General features: G+C 28.7%; 1 protein-coding gene across 2 annotated transcripts; it reads right to left on the bottom strand.

Annotated features, from left to right (window-relative positions):
- Window positions 1-1,717: 1,717 nt before the first annotated feature.
- Window positions 1,718-5,008, bottom strand: LOC132936983 (S-phase kinase-associated protein 2-like). 2 transcript variants are annotated; one of them, XM_061003809.1, is made up of 10 exons: window positions 4,960-5,008; window positions 4,736-4,863; window positions 4,557-4,671; window positions 4,123-4,189; window positions 3,828-4,051; window positions 3,673-3,763; window positions 3,421-3,598; window positions 2,452-2,579; window positions 2,170-2,335; window positions 1,718-2,085 (listed from the first exon to the last, which is right to left on the bottom strand). In XM_061003809.1, the coding sequence occupies exons 2-10, from the start codon at window positions 4,774-4,776 to the stop codon at window positions 1,851-1,853; spliced, it is 1,245 nt and encodes a 414-aa protein (XP_060859792.1). In that variant the 5' UTR covers window positions 4,777-4,863; window positions 4,960-5,008; the 3' UTR covers window positions 1,718-1,850. The 2 variants fall into 2 exon arrangements, with proteins under 2 accessions (XP_060859792.1, XP_060859790.1); XM_061003807.1 differs by having other exon boundaries at window positions 4,736-5,002.
- Window positions 5,009-12,505: the final 7,497 nt, after the last annotated feature.

Genomic DNA, 12,505 nt, shown 5'->3' with positions numbered 1-12,505 from the left:
AATCTTGATGCTCATATTTCCTCAATGCTAATTGAGTGAAATTTAAAAATCAAAGAGTCATCGCATTAAATGTGATAGTTAATAAATAAAATACACCAAATTAATGTAAAAAACATAAGAATGTTATAACACAGACATTAATTATGTTTATAAGAATTTATTTTAGATAGTAGGACATTGATTTGAGCACAGTCCACAAACCTAATCTGAGTTTTCAAACTATAAGTTATCTAATCTAACCATTGTACTATTGACTTCACAATTATAATTCTGTCTAAAACTTTTTTTTGAAAAAAATTAAAACGTACATTTTTTCCGATTCTTTTTTACGGTTATAGTAGTCAATAATAACTAATAAGTAATTTTATTTAAAAGTTGTTTAAGTTTTGATCAGTTTTTAATTTTGTTTTAATCATTCAATTATAAATACATATATATGTATGTCTTATGTGTATTTATATTTATATATTACATATTCTACATATGGAATATTTATTGTTTTAAAAATATATATTTTTCAAGGTTTAAGTGAATATATAAACAATTTTTTTTTAAAACCTTAGTCAAGAGTTGTTAGAGTTGATAAGTTTTATATTTTATTGAAATAATTAAGTAATAAATGCACACATATATATTTATATGTGACTAATGTGTGTACACAATAACACAATACACATTATAGTAAATTATAAATATTAAGCATATATTCATTGTTTTTAAAAATATTTTTTAAGTTTGAAGTATTTATATAAATACATTACTAAAACTTGTAAAGAGTTGTATAAGTTCATTAATTATATTTTCGTTTTAATCATTATGTATATATCATATATATATAATATGTCTAATTTGTATTTATATATAATATATTCCAACAATAATTATATATATGAAATATTTATTGTTTTAAAAAGGGTAATTTTTAAGTTTGAACTGTCAATATAACAAAAATTTAAACTTAAGTAAAGAATTTATAATCTTATAAGTTTATTTTTTTTGTTATAATTTTATGGTAATAAAAACACATAAATATATATAATATAGTGTAGTTGTACATTATACATTATACATGTCTACGTATGTTTATTGTTTTAAAAATTACATTTTATTTTCATATTTTTGAAAATTGAAACTTGTTATTACTTTTTTTATTTCTTTATATAGTATTTTTAGTATACAATATATACTAATTATAGTATGCATAGAATTGTTATTATAGTGCTCATAGCTGTAATGGTGTATTCTGTATTTGATGATCAAGTCCTGCCTGTATAATATGATAAATCATGCACTTATATTATATTATATATATATTAATTTTTTGGTAAAAAAAGCTACCTATGCAACATTTAACAAATATTGCAAGAAAATATTTTTAAAATATTGATAAAACTTATTAAAACAATATTGCAAAAAGTTGATATATCAATATAGAATTCTCTGGCACAGATCGTTGTGACAATATTTGAAACATCTAAATTACACTGAAAAACAAATTTAATCAATATTTTCATGTTTTTAGTGAATATTGTAAAAATATGTATGAGACATTTAATTGCTTTGTGGGTAGTATAAAAGTACAGTAATCATTATAACATACTACATAAAATTTGTTTTATTTTTAATTATATTATCATAAATTAAAAGCATTTATAAAAATCTATTTTAAAAAAAAAAAACTTACAAGTCAAAATGTATATTTTCTGTGTTTTAAATATTCAAATTAAAAATTAGAAGACTAACATTTTTACCAGACTTATTCAATAATAGTTATCTCTTTTCTAATAGTATATAACTTTAATCACAGTATATTGGCAATGGAATATTAGTCATAACTATAGAGTAAAATATTAAGAGTCGATAAAAGCAGGGATTTCCCAAATTATATGTTCATTGTGAGCCAGTTTTGAACGGCTAATACCAGAAAACATGTTATTACTTATTTTCAAATCCAAAATTGGAATCAGGATTTTATGTAGAATATTAAATTCATCCCCCAATATTTGATTGGGTTTTATGTGGATACAATTAATCTCCCTCAAACTCATAAGAGAAATACTTTTCCTGCTAATCATCTTCATTGCACTGAAACATAATTTCAATTATTTTAGTACTATTATAGAGATGTAACATATTTTTCAATAATTTCAAACAATTCAAAGTTCTCACTTCAAAAGGCTAGGAGCGACAATATTGATACAGCGGTGCATGGTTAACACTTCTAATTTATGGTTTTTCTCTAAAATTTTGTCCAAACTGCTTGCAGTAATATCACGGTTGTCACTAATATCTAATTCTATTAGTTTTGTACAACGGCTACTCATCGTTGACAAATCTGAAATCAGTATTAATCAAAAACTGCTCGAAAACCAATATTACATTGCAAAAACACAATTAAATTTATTATTTTTATCAGTATAGAAACATTAAAACTTTCCACTAATAACATACCAAAATCTTCCATCTGGTACATAAATCCACTAATATTAAGGCATTTTATATTTGGGATCATATTGGCCATCAGGTATTGTAAACTGTTATCTTCCAATTTAGCCCAAGCCACATTCAATTCTTCCAAACTGAAATATTAGTAATCAAAAGTTACATAAGACCAATTCAGTAACTGGAAAACAATTGGTAGGGAAAAGGTCCGATTTGTTTTGTAATATTTTAAGAAAATATAAAATTATTCTTAAGACAGCCATAATTAAAACTCTACTGAAGTGGACTGAATACAATAAATTGAATCCAAAAGCAGACACACTAGAAGTTTCTATATCAACTAAGAACTATTACTACAAAACAATTGTTTTTAGGCAGAAATATATTGCACATTGCCTTTTCATGTCAATTTGCAAATATATCTACTACGATCACTATGTTTGGTATTTAAGGTGTGTTAGCCTGATATTGTACAATAATAAATTGTATGGTTTTTATCAATACTAATAACAACAAGATCTATAGAAAATTTCATTTTTTTTATTATATTGAGTTTCATCTACTTCATATATCATAGAAAATAAAGGAATGGATGGACATTTCTATAGTAAATGCAAGTGAGGCTCTGTGATCAGATTAGTAGTTAACAGACATAGATGTTTAATACAACTACTAAGGTTAGGTTAGGTACCATTATAACTAATAATTATTATGTAAAAATATAACTACTATCTTATCCATTACTTTATAATCATTGACAAAAACCTACAACAATAGTAGTTTAAAAATCAAGTGTATTCTCTGGCTCTACTATAACTGTTTTCAAGTGGTCTACTACAGTTATTATAAGCATACAATTATTTAAACAACTAAACATCATATAAAAACCGGTATAAAACTTCAAATATAGGTAACAATTTAAAATAATACTTTGGATCACTAATTATTTTACCCAAAATATACACGAAATATATTTACTTTTGTAGAGACATTAAATGTTTCAAGCCATTGCGGTTAAGTCCCACTGTTGATGCTAAGTTAAGTACTTTTAAATTGGTATTGTGTCCAATGTACTTGCAACAAAAAGAATCTACAGAACAGTTTTCCAAACTCAGTTTTATCAAATTAGAACATTGCCTTAATAATGAACGTAGCGCTTTAAATAAAAATAAACAAATATATTTATAAATATTGAATTTTATAAATTGTTCATTAATATTTATAACTTACTCTTATAATCCATAATTACTGAACTCAAATCTAAATACTGCAACTTTGGAAATGGTGTTTTACATAAATACTGGTTTTTAAAAACATAAAACTGAAATACAGTTGAAATTACATTAGTAGTCATGGTAAAAGTACAAAATTGGTAATTGACTTACATTTGAGTGAGAAGCAGAAAAGTATTTGATATTACGGGCAAGAAGATGATCTAAAGTCAAAATACTCATACTACGAGAATATATATTTAATTGCTGCCATAAAGATTCATCATATGCAATACGTCGCCATTGATGGCATACACGTGTACATGTTACTAACGTACGTTTGTCCATCATTTTAAATATCTTTAATAATATTTCTTCTGGAAATGTAACACAATTGTCTGTAAACAAATATTACATAATTTAATGATGAATATACAAAACAACATTTTTAAATAAAACTTTGACTTACCATTCAATAGACACTTTTTTTGCTTATGTTTATATACATAAGTATTCAAGGGACCCATAGACCATGTCTAAATAAAAAAAATACATATTAACATTTTAAGTCATCATTTTATAATAATAATTAATTTACAATCATTTTTAAGCTTTTTAAAATATTAAACAAAAAACTTTTAAGTCACAAATTTCAGTCTTAAGATAAATAAATAATCACCACCATAGCGTGATAAATTAACCTGAACATTATCTCACTTCATAAAAAATAATATGTATACTTTTTTCTTGGATTACAATTATACTAGAGTATATTTAAAAAATGTATATCATGATTATGATACCTTAAACAGTTTTAAAACTTAATATCCTGAATAAAATGCACCTGGGCAACAATATAATTACTACAGATTGACTAAATATATATATATATTCAATTGCTACCTTGCTATCAGGATACAAGTAACGACTGCGTTTGGAGACTTGAGTGTTTTCCAAACTATAAGCACCTAGGTCTTTATAGCCCTCAACATTACTCGATGAACTTTCACTATCAGTCCTGTGACAAATAATACAATTGTTAATTAGCATTACTTGCGCACAAATATTAAACAGATACTTACACGTCATTTTTCTTTAGGGTCGATTCTTGAGAGTCCTCCATCTCTGAATACGATAGCAAAGTCGTCCAGTTATCAGTTCGCTTTGCGGACGCAGCTGAATCGATCTTTGGATTTCAGTTTCGTCGTACCTAATAAAGTTGTATGCAGAATCTTAACGACGCATGTATGTTATGACAGGTATGTGTAACGTGACACGGATTTGTGGTAGGAATGTGTCAACTTACTAGGTAGTTCAAAAAAATGAAGATTCTGAACCAAATCACTATACGCGCGTCCACTTGTGCATTTGACCGATGTCCATAACCAATGTGGTATAGTGTATTGATAAGACAGGCCAATCTGGTACGCGATCTGGTGGAAACAATTTGTACTTTTTGATTCGGAATGTATAGATATAATTTTATATTGGTTATTTTACTTTTTATAATAAATTAATTTTGTTATCGAAACTTTATATGTTTTTATAGCTAACTGTATACGTAGGTAAGTACAATTTCTTCTAATATTATCAAATACATATACATTTAAATACACTTTACTTAAGATAAAATGTATGCGAAATGTCGGGAAAATAAATACTATCTCCGACTTGAGTCCCGACTTTACGTAGGTTAGAACCACAGATATAGATACTATGGTTGCACAACGAGCAATAATATAACGGCACCAAATGTTCTTATCAAGTTACATATATACATACATAGTATCCATACAAAAAAAGTCGCGTCATACTAGCACTAAATGCGACTTTTTGTCAGAATTGATAAGAACATTCAGCGCCGCTCAGCGCTGTGATCCAATATGGGCCGTCGTGCAACCATAGTATCTATATCCGTGATTGGAACCCGCCTACGATAAGTATAGGTATAGGTTAGTACGATAGGCGTAATCCTAATCAATTATAAATCTAAAAAATATTTTTTAAGAGGCATTAATTATAGAAAACTATATTTATAGTAATATTATGTTATCTATATATTTTGATTTGATAAATATTAAACTTTTTAAAATATTTTAATTTAACAATCAAAAAATCAAATACTCTTAATAATTTTTGGTCGCATTCACACAAAAATATGGACTAAAATTATGTACTGGAATTATAACGTGTAGATTAATTTCATAACTCATTGTACGATAGTTGAAATTATTATAGAATATCTCTACAAATTACAATCACCCACACAGCACATGCTGTTCAGTTGGGAGGGCTATCAGAATCAGGGAAGTCTAAAACAGTAACAAACAATCCTAGGAGTGATATTTTTCAAATACAGTAGAAACCGTTTATAATGACACCGGTTGTAGTAACATATTGGGTGTATTGACCTAAGATTAATTGTCCCGGCAAAACTCCTATATTGTATGTACTAATTTGTATCGGTTATTATGACGTCTATATAATGACTATACGGATGTTACGAAGGTTATTTTTGGTTCTATTGGAAAAATATTTTATCTATAATGACTTTACTTTATCGAAGGTACTATTACAATGCCGATAATACCGAAAATTGCATCGTTGTTTAGTTGTCAGTTTTATTTTATTTTATTTTATTTTATCGTCAGTGTATGGGTAATCGTCGTGCGGTTAAATGTGTTTTGTGTTCGTGTGTTAAATTGTATTGTGAAGTAAGCAAACAAAAGCCATAATTATAAGGTATAATTCACCATCGAAGAAAAGGCAAATGTCATTTTTTGTTTAAAAAAAGGTGAAAAAAATTCCGACATAGCTAATGAATTAGGCGTCGCTCACTCTACAATTTCCAACATATGGAAAGCTCGAGACAAAATCGAACAAGAGTTTCAAAATGAAAAATTATCAGTTAAAAAACTTTTAAAGCTTGGGGAAAAGTATCAATTTGAAATTGTTTTCGACACTCTGATTTCAATATTGTAATACCACAACAAACTGTCCAAGGAGAACAAGAAGAAGACACAAGTTTCCCAAACATAAATGAATATGTTAACTTTGATAATGATGTGCTAACTTCAGAACCATTAAGTGATCAAGAACTTATTTCTTCATTGATTAACTAACCCGGCGAACCTGAGGAAGACGATAATAGTGAAGAAGCTGATACTCCCAATGGAGATTTATCTATTAATGCAGTGTTCAATGCAACAAAGATGTTAGAAAAATTATGGCTCTAAATAACGTAGATCTAAAGATACATTTTGAAGAACTAGAAATAAAATAGAGCGTGATTTTTATACTAACAAAGTTCAATCTAAAATAACAGATTTCTTTAAATAATAAATTAACTAATTATTTTAAATACATATATGTATGTACATAATTAAATGTTTTTATCTTTACTTTTTTCTATATTATACATTGCATTGTAAAGGAATAGCTTTACGTACTACTATATAATATATGTAGGTAATTGATTCACGCATTAGTGTATAAGTATTACTCTACTCGCAGAGGCAGTCCTCCTTGAGTTGTTATGATCCTCTAGACGTAACCTCATAGTTAGAAACCACATTCTATTTTGGCAAGCTTATCAAGAAGAGCGGGCAACAACAAATTATCATTACGAGGCGGCAGTTTCACTAAATTGCGAGAATAACAACTTTGTGAACCAGCTACATCCACCTCAAGGACACCCTGTCCACGCGCAGGATCCATCAAAGGAACCGACATCATATATAGGAGAGCTGGGAGCACAGCTCTATATTATACATTGCATAAATAAATAATAATAATAATAATATGTATTAAAGTTACAATTTTTTTTTCGTAATTTTGGTTATGTAATGACAACCGGTTATTATGACCTATTTTCTTTGGTCCCTTGAACGTCATTATAAACGGTTTCTACTGTATTAACAATTTCAGTAACACTTATTATCTGGAAATATAATTTAAGGATACATTTTTCACGGGAAATATAAAACTCAAGAACTATTAAAATCAGGAAAATAAAAATATGAAAAATATTTTTAAGAACAAACTATTTAAAGGAACATTCATATATAGGGCTTAATAAAATGTATAAAGAAGTATTTAATTATTACTATAGATACATCAGTAGATATATTAATTATGTTAGCATGGTTGATAGTTTTAGTTTTAATATCAATAGCTAGTGAATAGTTACACAACTTACCTACCCGTGTGTTTGATTAATAGAATTTAACATGTATTATATCAGACAATATAATATTATAATACAAATCCATCTTTTATAATAATTGTTTCCAGGCGCGGACTGGCTGGGATGCTGGGATGCTACAGCATCCCTTGCCCTAAAATATATTTGCCTAACATTGTTTATTGTATATTTAAAGACACTAGACACCTAGTGAACGGCAGATCATTACCAACTTACGATTATTAGTGATCTATAATATTGTACAATTTTGATTGAATGTTTGTTGTAAATTGGTACTTATTTACGTTTTTAACATATATTCAATATTTTTTTAAGACAAAATAAAATATATTAACATTTTATAAATAATCTACGTGTTTTAAATTTGCCGCGAAAATTTTTGTTATTTGCCCTTTAAATTGTGTATCATCCGTGCCCTATTTTACCAGTCCGCGCCTGATTGTTTCTAACAATGTATCATAGAAATTAATATAATGTACTCTTTCTGTAGGTATGTAGTAATATTTGGTCACTGTTTTAATTAATTGAGTTCACAGGTGCTATTAAAAAAAACATATAAACAAGTATATTATTTTATATTAATTGTTGTTATTTAATATGTTATTGTACTATAGTAGTTTTATTCTATTGTTTTGTTCTTTGTTAAAAATATGAAAAACCAATAGTATAGGTACATAGAAATTATAAATACATATAATTATAAAACCGTAGACAAAATTGTGTGAATTATCGATAGCAAAACAAAGTTTTACTGCATTCAGTGAATCTCAGTGCACACTGCACAACTCGGACTCTCGTGGAGATGTGACACTTAGTAAATAGTAGCTCAGTTAATCATATATTCATATAGGTACCTCATATAATAAATTTATTATAGGTACTACAAAATATATAGTAAATATAATTAATTATATAGATACTATAATACTTTATATATTATTATTTGTTTACATTGTACCTATTTAGTACCAACTGGCACCTAGCCACCTAGGTTCTAGGTATTGGCTATTTACTCAAAATCTCTATTTAAGATATAATATATATACTGTATATTATTGTATACTTATTACTGCCATATTTTAGGTGCAAACACAGCTTAAACATAATCTATTGAAATAAATAAAAATTAGAAGTCTCTTGTCTTGTTCAAAAAATATACAATTTTTATATATTTTTGTAATTTACATGGAAGTTAATCGTTTTGTCTTTTGTCTGTGTAAATTATATATTTTTAAACCAATATAATACACTCATGGTGTGTCTATGAAACCTATCCTAACTAACTTCCATAAACTCTTAAACATAATATTATAGGAATTTTATATTTACATTTACACTATAGTAGGTACATTTAGAATGATGCTTGCGATAACTATAATATTTTATTGTTATAATATGTTATAACTAATCCGAGTAACAATCTTGGTGCACATTGGGTGCCCTACATCATTTTTTAGGTTTTTGTTACCATGCTATAACGGTGCACAGCACTGTGTTTTGGATCAAATTGAATATCAATTTATTACATGGGAAGCACCGTGCCGGTAGAACTCAACAGTCGGTTCTGGAACTGTTTTAGTGTGCAACTATAACTACTGTTCATTTGTCAGACTAGAGTCGGTATTGCAACCGTGCAAGAGTGAACAAAGTTACAGTGCCGTAACTGAGTATGAGTGTTGAAAAATACCGTGCACATACCGTGACAAGAATAAACAAAAAACGTAAAAACACGCAAATCACTTTGGCGAGATGACAGTATCGAAACAGAAACCCCTAAACAACCTATGCTCTGGAAAACCTAATTCCTACCTACCGGGCCACTATCTTAGATATATTACTGTAGCGATTCTATAGTATTTAAATCTTTTTGTTCATTGTTATTTAAATACGTTAAAATTTAATTATGTATGTATAATATATATTATATAAATTTACATTTATAATTCAAAAACTCAAAATATGACTACCAAATAAAATTAGAAAAATTAAAAATTTATTTCATATAATTATAACAATAATATTAAAGCTAATAACCTATGTGGCTGTGTAAATTATGCTTAACCAATGTAAGAAAAAAAAGGTGGGTAAGTGGATGTCGCTCTGCTGTACAGTAGGTTACATGTGGGTCACTGTAATGGATGGTGTTAAATTTGAATTCTATGATATAATATCATTGTATAAGAAAAACGATTCTGAGCGAAAACGGTCAGTCAGCCTATGATATTAACAAGACGTATATTTGATGATATTATTGTGAATAAAGTAATTTATATATTTACTTATTGACGTGGAACCTTATTTTAAATTTTCAATACTTAGCTATAAAAGTTGAACATTTTATAAATTTTTAACTACAAAATAATTATTACATTTTAAATTTGATAAATTTTGTCAAAATTTGAACTTTAAATGCTTATAAAAAAAAATTGTGCCTATGCATTTTCAATATTTTTTAACTACTATTGTAACAATATATCAGGAGCCTTTCATACATTTTTCACGATTTTCTACCCTAAAAATAAAATTTTATTGATACTTATAGAAAAAAAAATCATTTATATTTTCAACGATGTTGAAAAAGCAGAACTGTTTAAAGAACACCTAACTGAAACTTTCACGCCTCACCCGGATATACAAATTCCTTCACATACTGACCAAGTAAATCGTTTACTTGATATTTCTCCCGCAGTTAAGAATTTCTCTCCTGGTGACGTTAAATTTACAATTCAAAAATACAGTCTCAAAAAATCTCCGGGGTTCGACCTGATAACTGCAGAAGTGGCCAGGTCCCTACCCAAAAGAGCCATTGTTCTTCTCACAGTTATATATAATGCGTGCCTAAGATTGTCATATTTTCCCATGCTTTGGAAATTCTCTGTAACAATTCTAGTTCCAAAACCTAATAAGCCTCCTGACATGTCCTCCTCCTACCGACCAATAAGTCTCCTCCCCTTCTTCAGCAAAATTTTAGAAAGATTAATTCTTAAACGAATTCTTCCATGCATTTCTGCCAGTTCCATATTACCAAATACTCAATTTGGTTTTCGTTCCGCTCATTCCTCAATACATCAACTACACAGACTAGTTGATGCTATCTCATTCTCCCTTGAAAAAAAAAGTTATTGCTCCTGCGTCTTCTTGGATATATCCCAAGCATTCGATAGGGTGTGGCACGAGGGACTGCTGTATAAAATAAAGCCAATTTTTCATCCAACCTACTACTTATTAATCAAATCCTACCTCACGGATCGTTACTTTCAGGTCAGAGTTGGCACATACTTTTCTGGCTTAGCAAAAATTAGTGCAGGTGTTCCTCAGGGGGGCATCCTTTCTCCTCTATTATACAACATATACGCTGCCGATCAACCAACCTCTCCGTACACATCTGTTGCGGAGTTTGCCGATGACAAGGCTATTATTTCTATCCATGATAACCCTCACACAGCTTCCCTCAATCTTCAACTCCACCTTGACCTCATGGCTGATTGGTATAAAAAATGGCGTATCAAAGTTAACCAATCCAAATCACTTCACACAACTTTTACTCTTCGTCTTCCTCCTTGTCCTATGGTATATCCAGACAATATTCAAATCCCTTCCTCTCAATCCGCTAAATACTTAGGTCTGACAATTGACCGTCGACTCACATGGTCACATCATATTAAAATTAAAAGGCTAGCCCTAAATGCACGACTCCGCATCCTCAAAACTCTAATTACCAAAAACAAACACACTCCATTAAATATTAAACTCCTAATTTATAAATCCTTGTTTAAGCCTATGTGGACCTATGGTCTTCAACTCTGGGGCAATGCCAAAAAATCAAACACTAATAAAATTCAAACCTTCCAAAATAACATCCTTCGTAAAATCACAAACTCTCCTCCATATATTTCAAACTTAACTTTACACACCGATCTTAAAATTAAAACAGTCCACGAAGAAGCAGTAACCTTTTACAAACGTTTCCACTCAAAACTCCCTTCTCATACCAACCCCCTCATTTCAAACCTTGCCACATTCACAATTCCTGGGAACCCTCCTAGGAGGCTCAGAAGAAAATGGTGTCGAGATCTTCTCAATGAGTAACACACAATAATGAGCAAACATTATAGAAAAAAAAAATAAATAAATAAAAAAAAAATATCGAACAAGGGTAGTGTAACCACTGGGTGACTCCTCCCATCACGTTTTCATGTTATAAACTTTTTTTAAAATATCACATATTCTTATTGTTCCTAAAAGAACAGATTGTATATACCTTATAAATAATAAAAAAAAAAAAAAGGCGTATGATTGTAAACATAACAGGCTCAATTGTGGTAAGGTAGTAGTAAAATGTATGTAATTATAAATATAAAATTAATAATAACGTAGTATATATGAGGGGTGTGGGGGGCGAAGCCCCCACGTTTACATATCAAGCACATTAAAGCGTATACTCAGTAAAAAAATAACGACTTCATCACTGATAATAATATGATCGAATAGCAATAGCATGTGGCGATGGTTGAGGCAGGCGATTATAATATTATATTATAATACGTTATCGAGTGAGGGTACCCATAAATATTTTTTGGAATATCCAAAATACGCGATAATCACGCGTTTCAAAGAAACACTCAACACACGAAGATTACCGATTATC

The sequence above is a fragment of the Metopolophium dirhodum genome, chromosome 1 (genome assembly GCF_019925205.1).
Source record: "Metopolophium dirhodum isolate CAU chromosome 1, ASM1992520v1, whole genome shotgun sequence".
Classification (NCBI taxonomy): Eukaryota; Metazoa; Arthropoda; class Insecta; order Hemiptera; family Aphididae; genus Metopolophium; species Metopolophium dirhodum.
This window is presented reverse-complemented; position numbering and strand designations above follow the sequence as displayed.

Bases quoted from the DNA above. Each gene is read 5' to 3' on its own strand.
- LOC132936983 (XM_061003809.1), bottom strand. From the start codon at position 4,776: ATGGAGGACTCTCAAGAATCGACCCTAAAGAAAAATGACGT. The intron at 4,052-4,122 runs GTAAGTCAAAGT...ATTTGTTTACAG, and splicing joins AAAAAAGTGTCTATTGAATG to ACAATTGTGTTACATTTCCA. The intron at 3,764-3,827 runs GTAAGTCAATTA...ACTGTATTTCAG, and splicing joins TTTCTGCTTCTCACTCAAAT to TTTTATGTTTTTAAAAACCA.